The following is a 21,825-nucleotide window of genomic DNA, read 5'->3' on the forward strand; positions in this document are numbered from 1 at the left end:
ATCAAATTTAGTCCAGCTATACATATGGATAATCGAATAACTTAATAAGCAGAAATCCTGAAACTAAGCTTTTTATTTCAGATAGTAATGAAGCGAAGTCTTAGGGTTACTTGATATTACATGGAAAACTTTAGAAGCAACGTCTAATATAAATAAAATACACGCATATCGGTGACGTTTTACCCCAAATATATGAGAGACGTTGAAGGGGAAGGCGAAGGTTGAAATCTCAAACTCTCTAATATCTCAGTTACTACTTTATGGATTTGATCGAAACTTAAAATAGATGTTCCACCTTATCATCCACATCATGTGACACAAGGTGCATAACTTTGACACCAATTATTCATGAATTATGTCCCCTTTTAATTAGAATTTTAGGTTAAGTTTAATGCATTTTCACTATATCCCAGTTATTAATATATGGATTTGATTCAAACTTAAAATAGATGTTCCATCTTATCACCCACATTATGTGATACAAGGTGCATAACGTTGACACCAATGTTTCATGAATTATGGCCCCTTTTAATTAGAATCTTAGGTTAATTTTGATGCGTTTTCACTATATTTTAGTTATTACTATATGGATTTGATTCAAACTTAAAATAAATGTTCCACCGTATCACCCACATCATGTGACACAAGGTGCATAGCTCTGACACCAATTTTTCATGAATTATGCCCCCCTTTTAATTAGAATTTAGGTTAATTTTAATGCATTTTCACTATAATTTAGTCATTACTAAATGGATTTGATTCAAACCTAAAATAGATGTTCCACCTTATCACCAACATCATGTGACACAAGGTGCATAACTCTGACACCAACTTTTCATGAATTATGCTCACTTTTACCTAGAATTTAAGGTAAATATTGATGCATTTTCACTATATCTCACTTATTACTGAATGGATTTGATTCAAACTTAAAATAGATGTTCCACCTTATCACCCACATCATGTGACACAAGGTGCATAACACTGACACCAATTTTGCATGAAATTTATGCCCCCTTTTAATTAGAATTTAAGGTTAATTTTGATGCGTTTTCACTATATTTCAGTTATTACTAAATTGATTTGATTCAAACTTAAAATAGATGTTTCACCTTATCACCCACATCATGTGACACAAGGTGAATAACTCTGACACCAACTTTTTATAAATTATGTCCCCTTTTACCTAGAATTTAAGGTAAATATTGATGTACTTTCACTATATCTCACTTATTACTGAATGGATTTGATCCAAACTTAAAATAGATGTTCCACCTTATCACCCACATCATGTGACACGAGGTGCATAACGTTGACACCAATTTCGAACGAATTATGCCCCTTTTTGCTTAGAATTAAAACTAATTTTAATGCAATTTCACTATATATCATTCTGATTGGCTTAGAGCCAAAGGGAAGTATTTTTTTTAAACTTTTGTACTGAGTTAGTCTATTTTTAGAAATTCTATTTTTAGATTTTCAATATTTTAGGTATTTTTCTAACTTTTTATGATTAGTCTTGTGTAAAAAGTAAAAACAGTTTTCTGTGGTAACATTTTTGTATTCATTCTTTAGTGTATCTCTTATATTAGATATTTTTATATTTACCTCATCCTTCATCCTGGGCACATATACATGTACTAGTATTACTTATATGTGCCAAGGAAGTCCAGGATAAAGTACTCCAAAGACGAGTATAGTTTTGTTTTAAGTGTTAAGTTTTTTTATGTTTCATATTATTCTAAGTATTTTTGAAAATTCTTATGGATGATGGTTGCCATTCTTCTGTGACAAGACCGTATGGTGGGGGTATAATTCACTCCTGTGAAAGTTCTAGTAAAATTTATCATTTTTATTGTAGATTATTCAAATGAAATAGATTGTTTTGTTGAGATCATCCCCAAAAGAAGAGTATCGGTAACTTATCATAATTGGTACGATGGGCATTCGGTATGAAATGTTATTAAGGTAGTTCTGCACGTTTGAAAAACACGAAGTGATGGCGTAACGTTATTTATCCAGAAAACGTAGAATAAAGCCTGGATTTGGCTTACGGAAATGAAAATCAATTTACCTGTGAGTGAATTTATTACAATGGCACTGCTGCTTTATTTCTAAAGTCAAAATATGATATTAAAACATATGGCACGTTAAAAAATTCGAATTAATATCTTAAAATTAGCGTGAAATGTCCGTTTCACTTTAATCACGGTCAGATATCTCCAAGATAAGCACACGGTCCTATACATGTCATTTCACCAAATTATAATCCATATGTTTATTAACAACCTTGAGAAATTTTATCAAAATCTACATGGTAGAAAAAATTCTATTCGCGAAAATGTTATGAAAGTTATGATTTTCTCATAGACTTCTATTATGAAATAATTTCATGAGGTCCAAAGTTTTCAAATCAGTCTAGCAAGAAATCAAGCACACGACCTTATTTATTTATTTGCTGAATTTTCTAGGTATATTCTGAAGTTTAATCAAATTCTACATTGTAGAAAAATTTTCGATCCAAACGTGCAGAACTGCCTTAAGACGGCAACATAAAGATAACAATTCTATCATTAATTATCTCATTTTATCTAAAAATCTTTTAGAGAATACACTTGAAGTCATCAAAGTTTAAGTGCTTCCACCCGATCACTACAAACAGCCTGTCTTGACATGTAGCATACGTAAGATAGGAGTGAGGTTAAACAAAATAAAATGAAACGTCGAAGTATGTGCTTACAAAGATTGAACTTTTGATGGCAACTTGAAGTAAATGTTCATACTTCCATAGTTTATAAGTTTGTACTTTTTCGAAATGTTTAATCATATTTTAATGTCTACGCTTTCTAAAGTACCGAAGGTATATATGAAGACAATTACATAGATAGATTTATTCGTGAATATATATATCATGAATACAAATATTACAAATATCACATTATAAAAGTCAACATCATTACAAAACATACATTCGATTATATCACAGAAATAGCTATGTGTTATATCTCAGATCGATCTTAAAGAAAAATGCACCAGCTCTTTTATATAAAAAAGTAAATACATTTTGTGACATATATATCACAGGATAACCCGTAAGGTGTTTCTATTTATTTCCAGTGGGATCCTTTTGAAAAATTATCAACGTACAAAATATTAAACAACATTGTTCTAAGAAAGACAACTCTTCCTAGAATGAATGATAATCTAAATCAAGAGTTACATGTATTAGTCTATCAAAGAAATCCCTTTTTTAAGTATTACAAGTATCACAGTTAAAATTATGACATACATATCACAGAATAAATCTGGAAATATTGCACACATATTGATAAAATGATATCATACAACTAATAAAAGATAAAGTCTGATTGTTCAGCTCTTTTCATACATTCAGTGAGTTCCATTTTGACTGCTTTTTTAAAAGTATACTTGTTTTTTTTTTTTTTAATTTGTATGTTATTTGGAAGGCTATTCCAGTCATTAATGGCTTGAAAATTGAAAGTAGTTGATGTAGAACTGTCAACCTGAGGTACATGAAAGCTATTAACACTATGTCTACAATTATAAGAATGTTTCTTAGAGACAAGAGAGAAGTTATTATGTAAATATGCTGGACTAGTATTATTAAAAGTTTTATGAATTTAGTCGTTTGACTCTGTTTTCAATATTAAGCCTTCCAATATTACGAAATTCTGACCATTTCAAAGATCTCTTAAACCTGATAACTTTGCTTTGAGTCACTTAAAATCTATTTTACAACTGTTTTGAAATACCACTATACCACGATAAAGAGGCATAGTCAAAATGACATTGTATTAAAAATTAAATAAATTCTTTCTCATATTCATGTTTCAACAATTACTTTGCCTATTTAAAAAATTCATTCTAGAATTGACTTTATTAACAACCGAGCCTGCAACATTTTCGTTTTTGTCGTGTTGAGCGACCTGTGAAGTTTCCACTTTTTTCTATTTTGTTAATTGTAGATGGAGCAGAAAGATCATTATCTAATACACTTCCAAGATTTTAACAGAGTTTTATTATTTTATGGTATAACCATTACAAAATTCATTGAATTTGTCAACCTTTGCTAGTTCCATTTTAGAATCAGACAAGATAATTCAGTTTTGCCAAGATGCAGCGATAACTTGTTGTCAACTAACAATTTGCTACAGTATTCAAGCTCTCTTCCTAGAACATTTTCAATAATATCTGTATATTTATGTGAAAATAGGATAACACTATCATTTGCATATAAAATAAATTTGCTCTTACTACTAATACTAATACTTATATCATTGACATAGCTTAGAAAAAGTAAAGGACCCAATATGCTTCCCTATGGAACACCGCATAAAATATACATAAAATCTGACATAGAATTATTCTACATACAAGACGCGTTTCTGCGATAATAATTGTCCTGTTTTGCATTTAAAGAAGATTCGCATATTTGATAGAGTATAGAAATCCGCGGTGATGTAGCATCTTCTATGCAGCAAAGGTGATGTATTAAATATTTTTTAAACTGGTAAGGGAACGTACAAGTCAGAAGTGTGTCTCCTCATATTATTTAAATTGAAATATAGAAATGGTTATTAATTTCATTTTTAATGTTTATGAATTATTCATAAGCAAATGGTTAATTATATGTTGAACATATATATTTTCTTTTATCATACATCACAATAATGCTCGGTGTTAAGTCTCTATTGTTGTAACTTGAATAATATATCATATTCACCAATAATTTAATATCCAATGCGCAAAATCACTATTTTTATTTTATTACACTAATGATTTCTTTTTTTTTTGCATAAGTCCCGTTTTGTGATTTGGTACTTTTAAACGATCAAACTTCATTATGCGCTTATTGTTATTTACTTGTAAAACGCCAAGACAAGATTGTTATTAAAACAAATGATCATTTCAATAAATTATAAACCCGTGTTGGTTTAAACCCTTCATATTTTTTGTTTCGGTATAATGCAATATAACATTTCATTCCTGAGAGAGAAGATATAAAATATTAATAAAGACGCCTCGGTTGTTTTTTATATATCAAAAATATCTAGGAATGCACATTTTCCATACCCTCTCCGGAATGCAATAATTATATAATACAGTTACATAAAGAGTACGTATCCGAAACTTAAGTGACAGTTGTCATGTTTAATTCAACGCCTAGATTATCATATCAAATATCGAAAGTTATTCAATACAATTTTTGATAACTTCTTTAAGTTAATTGGTGATTTTATTATCGTACTGTGGCAATCTGTCAAAATCAGCAATGTTATGACATTATATATTTTCTGAAAAACAAATACCGACCATGCATCTGATAAGTTAAGTCAACAATTATTATCAAATATAAGTTAATGACTAAAATTATGAAACATTCTTTAATGAAGGTAGATTAATAGGCCACTTCCGACAGCCTTGCTGTTGAATTAACTCGTTAACGACGAGGTTATAGTGTTCGCCTACAGATCATGAGGTCGAGATTTGATTCCCGGTGATGACATTGTTCTTTTCTCCCATAGATTAGGTTTATTCTTATGGTGTCAAACAAAGTTTGGCGGACACATGCGGGGAACATGGAGTATCACTAGTGAGCTCTGAGATGTAAAGGGAGAGAAGTGCCTTAGTAGTTAATAGTAGGTTCATAGGTCATTTCTGACAATTTTGCTGTTGGGTTAACAAAATGCCTACCTACGGATCCCGAGGTTCGTGGATCCCCCAGGTTAGGTTGTGTTTAATTCAAACGAATGTGTCGGTATGTGCAATGGAATTTTGTTTTTGAAACACTTCAGGAATTGTCCGCGAAACTATTGCATTGCATGCAAACATGAAATTGTTGTTGTATCTTTTGATATATTTGTCAATAGTCCTCGCAGACGAGTAGCACAGGACCTGTACGAAGAGGAAAGACTGCACCAAAGGCAGGTAGTGTAATTTTTGTTTTACTCAATCAATTATATATGCAGCCTTAGGAATGTAAACAGACATACATGTCTCATTGCATAGAATATTTTACAATTGCTTGTTTAGAATGTTAACGTTATCATACTGATACTTGTATTACAATATGAAATAACGTTTTTCTTCCAATCTGGAGCATTAATTAATCTTGAAATTTACCTACGTAAATTATCTTTTGCAATCTATTTATTTATTCCATGCCAAACAAACAAAACAGAAAGAATCATAATAAATTTAAATCGCATTTTAATTCAATTTTATACAGAAATGTTTCAATGTCTATTACATTCAGTTACAACTGCGAGCCAAGCAACCGCGCCAGGACCATCAGGACAAGGAACTGAAAGGTTTGAACCATATTAGTGGGGTACTGGGAACTCATAAATATTTATTTAGGTATACTGGTTTGCGCGATTGCTCTATTATACGAAATCAAATCCCAACGCACAGATAACATTTAAAGTTTGATCTTCAACATTCATATCCAAAAAAATAGCTGATTTGGCCAAAACCATAAAACTGTGTGCCCATGTAATTAAACGATTTCAAAGTGTGTAAATACATGATATAGCACATACTGATTGAAATGTTGATCATGCAAATTGCTCTATAATGTTTTACATTGAAAATGATGAAATTATTAATCAATCGTTCAAGATTTCTAGAAATTTAGATAACATAAAAACTTATAAAAAGGAAGTGCAATGACTTTCGGTTCAAAGAATATATTACTAGAGAACATAGCACGTCAGAGCTAACAAGGATATAAAAAATGTATGGAACAAATTTGTGTCATTCACAGAAATACAAAGTATTTTTTTTTCTCATTTAGAATATATGATAGAGAAGTAGGTAAATGCGTTGTAGTTATTGCTCGCTCCGACAAGTACAAAAATAAGAGCCCGTATGTTTGATTTGAAAATCAGATATCTTTGTGTCCGACATCTTAGTGCAATTGTTTCAGTACAGATGGCATTTGATCGGCTCAAGCACTCACTTTTCAATAAACAAAAAAGAACAAAAATCGGTATAGTTTTACTTCACGCAATTTGTATCAAAATCACATTCAACGTGCCTTGATTTTGAAAAATGTCGCAATTAAAAAATACATTCAAGCAGTTGTAAGACGAACTGTATTTTCAAAATATTTCGGTGTTTAAGTGATTTCTAAGAACTAAATTGAGGCGTAAGCTACAAGCTTTTACTAATATTTCACTCGTGAGGTTTGTTTCTGTACATTCTATGATGCTGATCTTAACCTGAAGGAACGTCACCCACTTCTGAAGCAAGGTGAACAATAGCTTGTCTTGTATCATTCTGGTTCGTTAACTGATATGTTAAGCAAAACTGAGTTATGTATATATATCGTTATTCACCTCTAAAGCATATGTAATGGAACGCAAGGCTCAGTTGATCATCACATGATTCAAACACCTTTATTCATATATATCCATATACTTCACAATTAATGACTTATTGTGCTTTGCTTGTTTGTTTGGTTTGAATATGTTGGGTAATAGAATTATATTACGCATATCCAGCTATAAGGCTATTCATCGACTATCCCTGAGGTTCCTTTCGGGTATCGATTTTGGATGAGTGGACACATGTCCATAACAACAATCCTCTGTATACCGGCTAGATGGCTTCCTTTCGGAAATGAAATCAAAACCAAGAAACGAGATTTCAAACAAATCGTCGAAATAGTTGTGATTTTACTCGACTAATGATGTCCCGTCACTCATTCTGCAAAACAAACTTGATTGATTACTTTGGACACGAAACATGTTTCTAATATATCTGAGGATCTGTCAAGTAGTTTCACTGATCTGTCTTTTTGTGTCAATTTAAATGCATACAATATGGCATTAAGGTCTTTTATTAAATTCTTTTATTAAATACTACCTTGACTAATAAAATACTGAGAAATATTGATGAAATATAATTCATATTTTCATTGTATTTATTTTTTACTGCAGCAAGCCATATTTTCGTTATTTTTGATGTTTTTCAGAGACTATCATAAATAGTTTTCTTGGACATTGTTTTGCAGATATTGTAATAGACTTTATTGGTTTCATTTGAAGCGAAATAAAATGTTACGGATAGTAAAGCCAACATTTTCAAGTCAAAATATTAAATTTACAGTGATTGCAACCTTCCTATGGTACATTCTAACCGGTTCAATGTATATGTACGAATACACGGCAATTATCATCTAGTCATCGCATTAAATACTTCTTATTACGTTACATCCCTATATTGGGATTGTAGACAGCATGTAAAGATTGCTCGATTTGCACTTCAAAATAACCTATGGTAATGTTTTTTGGCAGCTGTGTATAGCCATTCGTAATAATATCGATTGCTCAGTCTTGTACACTTTTTATATTATATTTGTGTAACATGTATGCACACAACCCGGTTAGGGGTCATTTTCTTATGAATAAAGTTGAAACTTGAAACTTGCCGAAACTACCGGGAACACTGGTACCAGAACAGAAAGAAAATGCCTCTGTACATGTTATACCATACCCCTAGGTATTCTATAAGAACCATGGTCATAAACGGGAAAATATACTAACCCGTTTTAATCGCGCATTTTATACCTAAAACACGCAGTTCGGTAAATGTGTACTATGGATATAAAACAAGTGGTACTTATTTATCTTTCATTGAGTATCGGTCACATCTCTTCAATACATCTTATCTTAGAAAAACAACACGTAGTTTATAGTTATTTCAACGTTACACAAAAAACTTGCTTGAACTTCTCTGTTGAAGTTCCGTTCCAGATTACAAAACCATTCTGATTGGCTAATGTGAAAATGTATGTCAATCGTCATTTTACTACACGTGTTCGCTGAAACATGAAAATGTAGTATAAATGTGCAAAATGAATAATACAAGTTAAAGCATACCAAAAGTTTCTTCTAGGGCACATCTATATAACTATAAAATGACCATCTTGTAAAATTTTGGTTGCAATGTCTGTTTTATACTGCCAAAAATATCAGGTAAGTATTTACGCCAGTTATTTAACATAAATTGTTAAATCCAACAACAAATTAAATCTGTTACCTCCTTCTGTAGAGTAAATACGGCAATAAGACATTGCCCTGGTCAATCTATTATGATTCAACGCGTTGCACATAATTAGAGGGTCACGATGGGGTTTGTTTTCACATGTTAACCATGCATTTGAAGGTAACAATAAGATTTGCTGATATATGTCTTTCTGGTGAATGTACATATGTTATGTTCAGGGGGAAATAAAAGAATCAATTAATCATCCTCAGGTTTAGTATTGTGTAATCCATGGAGTCGCCTAAATTGAGAAAGAATAGTTTAACGTCAGAGGTTATTTCTAAGGTCACGGAATTGGCCAGCTTGAAATTACAACAGCTTTCGACATCAGTAGCTCAGTTAAGTGTGACTTATTGATTTAAGATATTCCTTCTCAAGATAAGGAATAATAAACAGAACAGATACAGACCAATGTACGATTTCAAATATAAGATCATATTCAAGATGAATTTCATCCATCTTTTCGAGTTTTAGTGTACAATTGTGACTTTTTTAAATTCTGTTTTTTGTTTGTTTACATTTTGCCAAACATGCGAACACTGCCGTGACCTCTAGACCGGATATTTATTAGGGAAGGTTACGCAAGTTCTTTTCTGTAACGTTGACGAAAGCATAAAATATGTTGATAATCTCAGCAATAAGGAATGTTGAGACAATGAGACTGGTGCACGATGGAAGATAAATTATCGCTTGTTCAATATACTAGGTACCCATTCACCGAACCGCGCATTAAAGTTGAGAAATGTACGATTGAAACGGGTTAGTATATTTTCCCGTTCATGACCATGGTTCTTATAGAATACCTAGGGGTAGGGTATAACATCTACAGAGGCATTTCCTTTCTGGTCTGGCGCCAGTGACCGGGAACTGCGATTTGTACTACACTTTCATATTTAATGTTTTTGCGGATACATTCCGTTTATTTCTAAAATGAAACTAAATTTCGGCTGAAAGGATCATTCATCGTTCAATTTGTGTTAAAAGAAATAACAGAAAAAGTAATTTCATCTCATGGAATGAAAAAAAAAGCAACAACAACATATTTCACTCTTAATATAATTTTTTTCATACCACTCATTGAAAACAAAAAGCATATTGCCAAAAGCTCGAGTGTCCTCTATTTATTCAGGTAAAGTGGTGATGATTATTTTACTTACCTTAAACGCGAGCACATTCAGTTAACAAACCCTCAAATTTTACACGAGTTAAGCCAGACTGTCATTGTTTTGTTAATGTAGCATAACGTCTTCTTTATTTTTAATAATAGGCACCGCTTCTGCTTATGTAAAAAGCTTCGTATAGTCCTTGTAAGTTCAATTAAAATTCCAGACTAATGCCATTTTTGAATCTAATAAAAATTAAAGCCCAGAAGGTTTCATGGCCTGTCTTTTGATCCCAAGTCAGTGTACATAATAACCTCTTCCGTTTTTGTGTAGCATAAGCTGAATTAAACTGAACTGAATTATTGTGATTTGATGTTAACATGTTGTCCCATAAACTCTGTGATGTATCTACTGCTGCCTAGCCGAAACTTTGTTTCCTTTTGATGTTTCTTTCATTTATCGCTAGTGATCATTTTACAAGATACATGTACCATCAAATGTAACAAATATCTCGTTTTGATTTCATACCTAGATCACCTTCACCAACGATTATCCAAACAAGTTCGGGGAGAATGTCACCAACAACAGATAGAAGGTAAATTCAACTAATCTGTTTCTGCAAAACATATTTTACTTACCAGATATTAGTAATAGCTACATTACACGAATATCAACTATTGTAATATGCTTGCCTCAGTTAAAACACTCTTACGCTAGAATGACGTCACGTTAACGTGCGGTGACGTCAATGTTTTTTTGTTGCGACCAAGAAAGAGCGCTATGATATTTTATTAACTGTTAGATTAAGGGCATATTAGATTCGAAATAATTTATAGCACAAGCGTGTTTTAACACTATTTATACACTCGGGCGGTAATACGTCGTTCAAATAATTTCACTCGGGCTGCGCCCTCGTGAAATTATTACGCCCGACGTATTACCACCCATCGTGCATAAATAGTGTTAAAGCACTCTTTTGCTATAAATTATTTCTTAAATATAACAAGTGCCTAACTGTTTTTATATCACCGATTTGGAAAACATTCTAAATTAATTCATTACATTATTTTCTTAAAAGCAGGTACAGCCAGAAATATGATGATGAACTGCGTCTTAGAATAGAAGAGGTATCCATTAGAAAAAGCAGGTATGTATAAAGGGTAGAATGCCTATTGATTAACAAGTTCTTTTCATACAAACAAATGAAAAGCGATGAAATTCTTTTCTATTTTTCTGTGTTTATCTGTGATGATCATTAGCCAGTAAAGACTCTATAACAGTGTGTTGAGTGTTGAGTTGAGGCAGGTTCCTGGTAAAATCGAAAGTAGTCTTTGTTTAAATTTATTTGCATATTGAAATAAACTAGCTCAGTGCTGACTTAATTATTAATATATTAGATAAATTCCAATATTAACTGAATACAATAATAAAGAGTGATAACAAAACAAACTTTTCTTGGAAGTAATATTTCGAGAATGATAATTATCATATTTATTTGTTTCGCCATCTTGGCTTTTTGTAGTAGATTAATATTTCAACATTCAAGGGAAGACAGTCTAATCATATGTATATGCGAGTATTATATATGGTAGAGACAGTACATAAACCCCAAAGAAAATAGTCAGTTTTTAATGTTTGCAAATTGAAACATGACAGAAATCTAACATATTTAGGTCTTTCAAATTGCGTGTTATCTAACAACCTTGTTCATAAAAGTTTCATCTAAGGAGGCATAATTTCAAACCTTTAACGGATTATTATTAATTGATTCCAAATCATATGAAATGCAACCTTTGAGTGATTTTTACCAACAAAAAAAGTTAAAAAGACGTCTTTTTTGGTTACAAATCAAACACTTACGAATGCAGTAAACAATATTTTACTTGATACAATCACTGAAAGTATAATCAAATTTGAACTTTTTTTAACCAGACAGCAAACCAGCAGGCTTGGCATCCATTCACGGCATGTCAATTAAAATATTTAGCTTTCTTTATTATAAAATAATTTCTTAAAGTCTTACAAACTTTCACGCAAAGTTTACACCTGACGATTTTGCAAAAGATTGCACCACATTTCCCGCGTTTTTCAATGCGTATTTAATTCCTATTATTGTTATGTTTAATGTTTAATGTGGAGAAAAGTAATAAACCCTTACTGGTCCACCTAAAGTTTCAATCATCATTGAAATAAGAAATATAAAAATATGATATGTTATTCTAAAAACTTATTTTTGTTTACTTTGTATATACCGAAAGTAGGAGGTTAACTGCAGGGTAATGAAACCATGCCTAAGTAAATTCATATGATAGATAATGAAATGACACTGACCCAGAGATTAAATGTTACTTTGGGAACATTTTTCTTTGGGTATGCTTAAACCTGCACAGAACCGATTGTACACAGCACTGAATAGTTGTTCTACGTACAATTTGATCCGTATGCTGCGAAATTCTATATTTACTGACCAGAAAAGCAACAGTGCTTTACAGATTCCACCAGTTACCGGTTCGAAGTTTGGTGTTGGAACCAAAAAAAAAAAGAGCTGGCACTAATGGTGACAAATGCCCCCGCAGCGCCTTGACCTTTGACCTGGTGACCTTGACCTATGACCTGGTGACCCTAAAGTCAGTAGGGGTCGTGTACTCAATAAGTACTATCAGCATGTGAAGTTTGAAGGTCCTGGGTGCAGTGGTTCGCGAGTAAAGTGCCTTCATGCAAAAAGTTAACGTTGTGACGAACTAACGAACTAACGAACGAACGGACGGACAGTTGAAAAACTAATATGCCTCCCTTCGGGGGCATAAAATGGCATCCCTGTATTTTTGTTCCTGTGTGTCTTTCCATATAGTTCATGATTAACGTTACTACAGTCTTCCGTCGTGCACACAACGCACAAATAAGCCCCAGGACCTCGTTTCATTTCACCAACAATGTTAGCAAAATTTAACCGTTTTCAAACACCCTGTGCGTTTCTTCGAATATAAGACCCGTTTGTTGTGTATTTTTAGCGGATACCGCCAATTTGTCAACAGCAGGAAATTCCGCAATGACGTCATTCTACACAAAAAAATCACGTTTATTCTTTTTTCACTTAGTTTTCGATAAAAGGTTTATTGCATCTGTAGTTGTGAGCAGAAAAAACGAGGATAAATATCAAACAGGGAATGCAACGTTCCAAAAACGCAGCCTCCCAAAACGATACCCACAGCAGGCAGATGGGCACACACATACACACGCACGCACGCATGCACGCACGCAAAGAAAACAAACAAGAACAAAACAAACAAGTAAAGGAACACAGTAGGACACCGTCTGGAACGGTCAATGGCAAAACACCATTGTGGAGCTTAAACCAAAGTCACCGGACTGTGTAAATAAAAGTAAAATCCCGCCAGGTGAATCTCTAACATATTGTTTGGTAGAAAATTACAGGATACATGAAATAATTGCTCTTATTCCATATCTCTTCTGTATGTTATGTCAATTCAACTGCACGTTTCTGAATAAATTTAACAACAAATTCACTGTTACAGTGGCTGGAACCCTAACGACCTGGAGGTATTCCGACGGCCTTTGTGTCTTATAAGTGCGGATGCATCAAATGTGTTAAAGCTGGAAATGGGGACCATTGAGCAGATAGAAAAAATCGACTGGCCATTGGTAATTGTGTCTGTTGTTGGTCTTTACAGAACTGGAAAATCTTATCTCATGAACCGCTTGGCTGAGTCAACTAAAGGTACACGTTTCCTATAAAATAAAAGTATTTTATACTTTGCATCGATGATCCCATTTTACATATGATAACAGTATATGAAAATAAATGTCTATTTTTATGAGATAAAGAGATGGATGAGATAGATTGCAACCAACCTAGCTCAGTGTTGTGCTCTATCATCTTGAGAAAGCCTTGCTTGAGATATCGATCCACTTTGTACACATACTATACACGTTAAGATTGTTTATGGTGATACATTTACCGAAAATTAAGAAACAATACGAACACTGAAAAGTGCATTGCACGAAAATACGATGCATTCATACCGTGTAGATTTTTCAAGTTCATTAAAAATACAGTATTTTCTCAATATATATACTAAGAACAATTTATATGTATCCCAATCATCACATGTCGGTCTTCCGTTTTAGTGCATATATAAAGTAACATAGGTAATGCAACATCGGCATTTTCACACGAAACCATAATATGCTGCAAGTTAACTTACACCTTGATTTACCTATCACAAATCGTTTTCAACGATTTCTATTTTATAAAGGATTTGCCTTGGGAGATACTATCGAATCAACAACAAAAGGCATTTGGGTTTGGTGTAAAATCCATCCTGAAATGCAAAACACAGTTTTGCTACTGCTGGATACCGAAGGACTTGGAGACGTTGACAAGGTATGATCTCTTTTAAATATAACTAGTAGAAAAACAGTCGTTTTAAGAATAACACTAACGAGAATCACTTTGCCAAAATGTGTACTAGAGATTCGAACATCACTGTCTACTATTTAATTGCTTGACCCTGTATATTGAAACGAATGTTTTGAGTGGAACCCACATCAATATCCATATGGGGTTCTCTTCTGTCTAACTCTGGTCAGGAATAACCGTATATATTTCAAGAAGAGTTCATTGGTATACTAGTATTTTACGTTATTAGAGGATGGACGAAATATTTTCAGAGTTTTCTTGTGTCAGATCAAACAGTTTGATGTGATTGTTGTTATCAGCGATTTGATTGATAAAAGAATGAAAGGGATCTGATTGGAGTCCATAATATGGTAGACTAAAGTTTGGTCTATAAGGTGGTAACCAGTTTATTCTAGAAAATAGAAAGAAAGCCCCTTGTCTACTATGAAAAAGGTAATAACACTTTGAAACTCGAATTAGGAAACTATAGTTCTATCTGATCAGGAGAAATCCGAGCTCAGTCATAGACCACTTTAGACTCTGAACAATAATTTGATGTACACTCAATGACTATAAAAATGCCTCTTCTATATTTGACAATTATTGCGTTCTTGCAACATTTATTCAGTTATTTTAAATTCCTTTAGTTTTCATAAAATCTGACCCGATGTGGTGGTCCCTTCAGGATATTTGAAGCGAGACCCTTGTCGCTTTTTTCACGTGCAGCCATTTTGAAGTCGATAACGAACTCGTGTTCAACATAATATCAACTTTGTCCGACATTCATTAAATCAAAAATCCTTTCATTAATTTAAAAGTTATAAAACTGTTCAAAATCACCATTAAAAGAAAGCAAATAACTTCGTAGATTTGTAGAAAACAGTCTAATGAACAAATTCGCCCGTTAGTTTGACTTGGATGGTGAGTTCAACGAAGACAGTGTCACGTGACAAAAAAATTTAATACGTCGATTGGCCGTGATAGGATTTTGTAAAGACGGTGGATAAATGTAGAATATATAAAAAAATACTTTTATGTTATCAAATTACGCCTTTTGTTCAGTAAAGGTAAAGGCAGTATACCAGAAAATGCGAAACAAATGTGCTAGACATGTTGTTGTTGTGTTTCTTAAAATAGATTTAGCGTGGCTCTTTATACGGTCCCATACGAACAACCAATTCATCAACATCTGCATGATAGTCCCCACAGTCAATAACTGACTAAGACTGGGAGGCGACTGTATATTCGACACTTTGATGATAAAGCCGCTATTCAAAGTACAAATTAGTGTGCAATATTAAAATCAGTACTACTATATTACAAGTTACAGGTTAAAAGATGATAAAGACATACATTTTAGAAGATCAGAAGATCAGTAATCTAGGCCACTCCTTAACTCGTTAAGAGTAGCACTAGATTTTACAAGATGTGGTAGGTTGTTCCAGAGTCTAATGGGTCTAGGAAAAAAAGTTCATGTGGTAATAGGTGCGAGAGGAGGGAATGTGAAAGTTAATGTTTTAGATTCTAGTAGGTACTGGTGATCTTCAAAAACAATGGAATTATAGATTTTATATAAAATGATTAGGGATGTGAAATTTCTCCTTGTTTCTAACGTTTGCCACTTATTAATATAAGTAACTTGAATATGTCTGTGATCCTTCATCTACAGTCATATAGTTGATTTGAACATATCAGGCTGCAGCCGTACTCTTTCAATTTCATACGTTAGACTTTGTTCGTTCCCATGAATGCCGAACAGTTGAACAATATTTCAGTTACGGGTGAACATATGTTTTATACGGAGTTTCTTAAATTTTATATATTTAATATTTGTTTAGTCATTTCTTTTCATGTATTTTAGGGTCTTGTTTGCACTTTTTAAACAATTTGAAAGAGATTTCCAGCTGAAGTCCTTACACTGATGGTTCGCCTGAATATTTAGCCTTTCTTATAGTTTTAAATTCATGCATATGTTGCTTATAGGGAAAATCAATATTTTTTCTTTCTTTCTTTCTTTCTTACTTACATTCTTTCTTTCTTTCTTTCTTTCTTTTATATCCTATTCACTTCGCATTATCAGAATTAAACTCCATGGATCAGGTCTTTTTCCAAAGTTCTAATTCATGGAGGTCCTCCTGGAGAGTCTCACAAGCATGCATGATATTTTTAGTGAGATAAACTACTGTATCATCAGCAAGGAGTCTTACGCTGCTTTTAAGTGAGTCTGGCAGGTCCCTGTTATGTTAGAAAAAGGCAAAGTCAAAGGGCATACCCTTGGGGTACCAATGACACCACAGATATACTCTGATTGGTGACCTTTTGTGTTCGTTTTTAAGGAAAGATTTAATCTACATGGATGTTTTATCTGTCTATACCTAATGAAAATAGCTTGTAGACCAAACAATTGTGATCGACTTAGTCAAACCCTTTGCTAGAATCCATTACTATTAGGTCTATTTACTAGCTACAAGGTGATAAAACATTCTTGACTAAAACTAATTAACTGAGATTCACAAATGTGCTTTGAGCGGAGGTCATGTTGGAAGGAATCAAGCACATTTTGTTATCTAGATGATTCATAATATTTGATACTAAAACATGCTCCATCAGTTGGAAGCAATGCAAGTAAGAGAATAGGCCTGTGATTGCTGGCTTTGCTTCGTGGGCCCTTACAGTGGCAACGCTAGCCGTCCTCCAATTTTGTGGAACACTGCCAGCACCAAGTGAAGACATGTAAAATGTTATTTCCATTTTACATAGATGTGGGCGGACATTGGTGTTTTAAGATGCTACTTTTACTTTTCTATTGTTTGTTTTGACATGCCTTCTGATGAATCTAAGTGAAATATTTGCTTTTGATGTGATGTTATCAATATAATTTGACCAACTGAGATCTTAACTTATTGTGAAGCCCAGGTATTTAGCAGCGTCTCTAGTTTTTAGTGCTACATTATGGTGTGCTTAATTGTAGATGATAGGTTTTTTCTTTCGAGTAATCCTTAATACCTCACACTTATCCGGATTTAACTCCATACATAATGTACAGATATACTGTGATGATATATGGATAGTGAATACGGCTCTACCGCATGAATAATGAATAATGAAGTAAGATAATACATAAGATACAGATATAGATAGATGGATAGATAGACAGACATACAGACATACACTCTCCGAATATTGTCAATAATTATTTCCAGTCTTATCAACCGAAATATGAAGGAAACAGTAAAAACATATTATATGATGATCAAACAATGATGTGAACTTCTATAGATGACATTTTGTATTATTAACGTTTACCATCATTGTTTTATTTATATCATACGATGACATCAATATTTCACATGGACATAAAATTAGCTTTTTTCATATTTCAAATCACTTCTTGTTTATGTGCGACTAAAGATTAAAGAAGTAAAGAAATCGGTTGAGAATATAGAGAGTTTGAGATTTCAAACTTCGCCTTCCCCTTCAACGTCTCTCATATATAAGGGGTAAAACGTCACCGATATGCGTGTATTTTATTTATATCAGACGTTGCTACTAAAGTTTTCCATGTAACATCAAGTTAGGCAAAGACTTCTCTTTATTACTATGAAATAAAAAGCTTAGTTTTAGGATTTCTGCTTATTAAGTTATTCGATTATCTATATGAATAATTAGACTAAATTTGATTCGTAAGACTATCAATAAGTATAAGAATAATGAAGTTTTGTATGGCTAATAATTTTACCCAAAATACATTGAATTGAACCTAATATCCATGCGACGATTATATTAATTGAAATGCTTTTATTTAATTTTCATTTTTAAAACCTCTTGTAAAAGTCCTGCCCTTTCGGACAATTGATATCAAAATGCACGAAAAAAAAGATCATAATTGTAGTATTGTGCATACATATAAAGGGAGACAACTACTCCGGTCTTATCTTGATTAGACATTGTATTACATGAGTTATCTTTATTGCGTACTCTTCTGTAATATGAGATATTAACAGTCAGTAAAATGCGCAGAATGATATGTTGTATTTTTTGATTGACTTTACGAAGGTTAAATCCTGTTTATGGGCTTCGAGCCGTATTACATAGTGTCACAACAGTACAATAATTACGGATAAATTGATGGGCGGATTAAAAGAAGTAAGGTTCATTCTAAAGTTTGAAATCTCAAGGAATTTTGATCGAACTTCAACTTCATACGTTAACTTCGCAAGAGACGTTGAAGGCGAAGGCGAATGTTGAAATCTCAAACTCTCTTATATCAGTTGAATGACTTCAGTACAATGGAATATGAAATTGCCATACGATTAGCTACCTGCGGGCTAGTTATTTCACTATTCATACGGGACCGTACAATTAGCCACTTCCTTTAGTTTCCGACTCCTTACGGAGATGTTACGGACGTATCCGAATTATGGCGGTTATCTCTTGCTGTAGAAAAATGACCTTCCCATTCTATTCGCTACAGGATCTTATCAGGCCAGAATGTTAACTATAAAATCAGTATTGACTTTCATTCTTCTCAAAAGCTGGCGTTCCTCAAAATATTTTGTAAAAAAGGCTTTAAAGAGAACCCCAATTATATGGGTATGTGAGAATGACCAAAATTAAACTGGACAGGCTGCGGCTCTAGGGTTCCGTCTTTGACATCACCATTTACGTTCGCGTGTTACAACGTAAAAAGCAATACACCCTTTTATCATTGAACAAACTAACCAATTTATTTACCTCTTAACAGTATAACGATTTATCCAATGACAAAATCCGAATATTTATATATCCGAAGAAAACTTATCCGGACATGCACTTAACGAGCGGTATTTTCGCTTCGATTCGCAAGAAAATATACCAACCTTATTTATAATGAATATCTCATAAATATCTCTTACAAAACTATACTTCCATCAAGTTTTACATACGCATTGATGGGGCATTTATAAACTCATTGAGTGTAGGCATACATATCCATGACCATATTCAAAGAGCAAACATACACTCACACGAAAGATGTTTTGTCGCCAAAATGTCATCAGCATTGTCATAAGTTATCTAGGATACCAATAAGATGTTGTGCTATATACGACTGCTATTAAATGAATAATACAATTTTTTTATACGACAGGGCGACCCCAGTCACGACAACAAAATTTTCACCCTGGCGACACTTCTGTGCAACTGTCTTGTTTATAATATGAAGGGTGCCTTCGATCAAGATGCCGTTAACAAGCTAACGTATCCTTTCATTTATGCTTTTTAATATTATGATAAATAATCTAAGGTACACTTTGCGTAATGAAAAACATATTCAGCATAAAATGTAGTTATAGGTATTCTGTTTTTTACTGTAATTTTGATCATTTCATTGTTTTTTCTCTTAATTAAATTGATAAGAAAAAACATTTGTAAGTACACAATGCTGCCAAAGAGATAGCGAACTGGACTGAAAGATTGTCGCTATGAGAAGTAATGCAATAAGCAATAATCCCTACCACATCCTGTGTCGGCTAAAGTAGATCACTATTATCAGTGAATGAATTTACAGGTCTAGAAATGACTGGAAACAACAAAAGTAACGAAAGTACGGATCACCTCTTAAAACCACATCGCGACATGCAAGATGTCAGTAGTGCCAAATACATATAACTTCATTGCTGTACGGACTCTTGGTTTGTAAATACATAAAATTTCAAATGTAGTTACAATTGTGTAATATAAAAGCATTATTCAAATAATGTATACTATAGGATATATTTGTTTTTAGAAATACCTTAGAAGAAAGTTGTTAAAGAAGATATACAGCTGCAGACCTTCCTATTACTTCAAAATGAATAATTACTGTAAGTAAGATCCAGCTTAGAAACAATAAATGCGTTGTGTCAGTTCGCATCTGTATTCTGAATCTCTTGATAGCATACAGAACAATAACAACAAATCGTAACGTCGGAAGTGACGTTGACGTCATAAACGCGGTAAGACGTAACACTATAATACTTTTAAACGTTTCTATCTCGCGGACATACTAGGGGGTGGGTAGGGGGCGCGAAATGTTAGATAATGGTAATGTAATGTGTAAATTGTAAGTCTCTGATAGGAATAATGATTTAAATGCTTAAGTTAACAAATGTAAAGTCTCTGATATCACATGCATAATTTCAGGTATTAGCATCATGTAAATACCAGTTAAAGTCACTATGATTTATACGCGTTATTTCACAAGAATGTATGAAATCTAATAAGAGTTATCCTTCGTATTAAATTAGTCTAAATCAACTGTATCAAAACATTCTCACATCGTATCAGTGTCATTGGTTACGAATGATGTTTATCACATCTACAGTTTTGTTACTTCCACAGGGTAGAGTTTTACTATAATTGGTCTATTAGTAATACCATTGTCTGTTCTAATTTTCGCTGACCGAACCGGTCCATCTCTACCGGGTACGAGTTCTTCTATGACTGCCAACTTCCACTGTGCACGTGGAACTTCATCATGAACTTGTACAACGTCGCCTACCGCTATGGACTGTTTGTCCAGCCCTGATGTACGATGTTGCTGTCGGATAGCAGTAAGATATTCGTGTCTCCATCGTTTCCGGAAGTCTTTTATCATCTTAATCTGGATCTTGGCTTGTTTATTAATGTCACGGTGACCACCAAGGATTGAACTTGCGACTGTTTCATCTTTAGGGTCGTGATACGGTGATGTTGTAATGCGTCTGCCATATTGAAGATGTGCTGGTGTGAGTGGTTCTGAATTCATACCGGAAGAGACGTATGTTAGAGGCCAGTCATTCATAACGGCTTCTATTTCGGTAACTACCGTCTGTAGCATGTCGAAGTTAACGTAAGAACGACCAAGAGTCTTCTTCGGTGCTTTCTTGGTAGGCCCGATTAATCTCTCCCACCAGCCGCCAAACCATGGAGCGCGCTTGGGTATGAACTTCCACGTGGTTCCTTGACTGTACTTTCTGTGACTCGAACAGACGTCTTATATAGTTAGAAGCAGCCATGAATGTTGAAGCGTTGTCGGAGATCATGACCTGTGGCAGAAAATTTCCGGCTGGTGAATCTCTTAAAAGCTTGCAGAAAGGATACTTACTTCTGACGTATAGCGCGCCTGTGAAGTCGACACCTGTTAGTGTGAACGGTACTGTATCTTCTACTCTACATCTGGGTAAGGGAGGTGGATCAGGGAATGCATATGACTTCCCAGTTACCTTTCTG

At 33.5% G+C, this 21,825-nt stretch overlaps 1 protein-coding gene across 5 annotated transcripts in view; it reads left to right on the forward strand.

The window, feature by feature from the left end:
* LOC123533800 (guanylate-binding protein 1-like) overlaps positions 1-21,825 on the forward strand; it is a 65,921-nt gene that overhangs the window by 28,493 nt on the left and 15,603 nt on the right. For 3 of the 5 annotated variants that reach the window (XM_053520402.1, XM_053520404.1, XM_053520403.1), the window contains 7 exons: positions 5,892-5,949; positions 6,278-6,332; positions 10,708-10,770; positions 11,254-11,322; positions 13,712-13,914; positions 14,453-14,580; positions 19,724-19,833. In XM_053520402.1, coding sequence (XP_053376377.1) covers positions 5,892-5,949; positions 6,278-6,332; positions 10,708-10,770; positions 11,254-11,322; positions 13,712-13,914; positions 14,453-14,580; positions 19,724-19,833 — 686 coding nt within the window. The remainder of the gene's footprint in view (positions 1-5,891; positions 5,950-6,277; positions 6,333-10,707; positions 10,771-11,253; positions 11,323-13,711; positions 13,915-14,452; positions 14,581-19,723; positions 19,834-21,825) is intronic. The other 2 variants (XM_053520405.1, XM_045315678.2) reach the window with 2 other exon arrangements.

The sequence above is a fragment of the Mercenaria mercenaria genome, chromosome 12, assembly GCF_021730395.1.
Source record: "Mercenaria mercenaria strain notata chromosome 12, MADL_Memer_1, whole genome shotgun sequence".
Taxonomy (NCBI): Eukaryota; Metazoa; Mollusca; class Bivalvia; order Venerida; family Veneridae; genus Mercenaria; species Mercenaria mercenaria.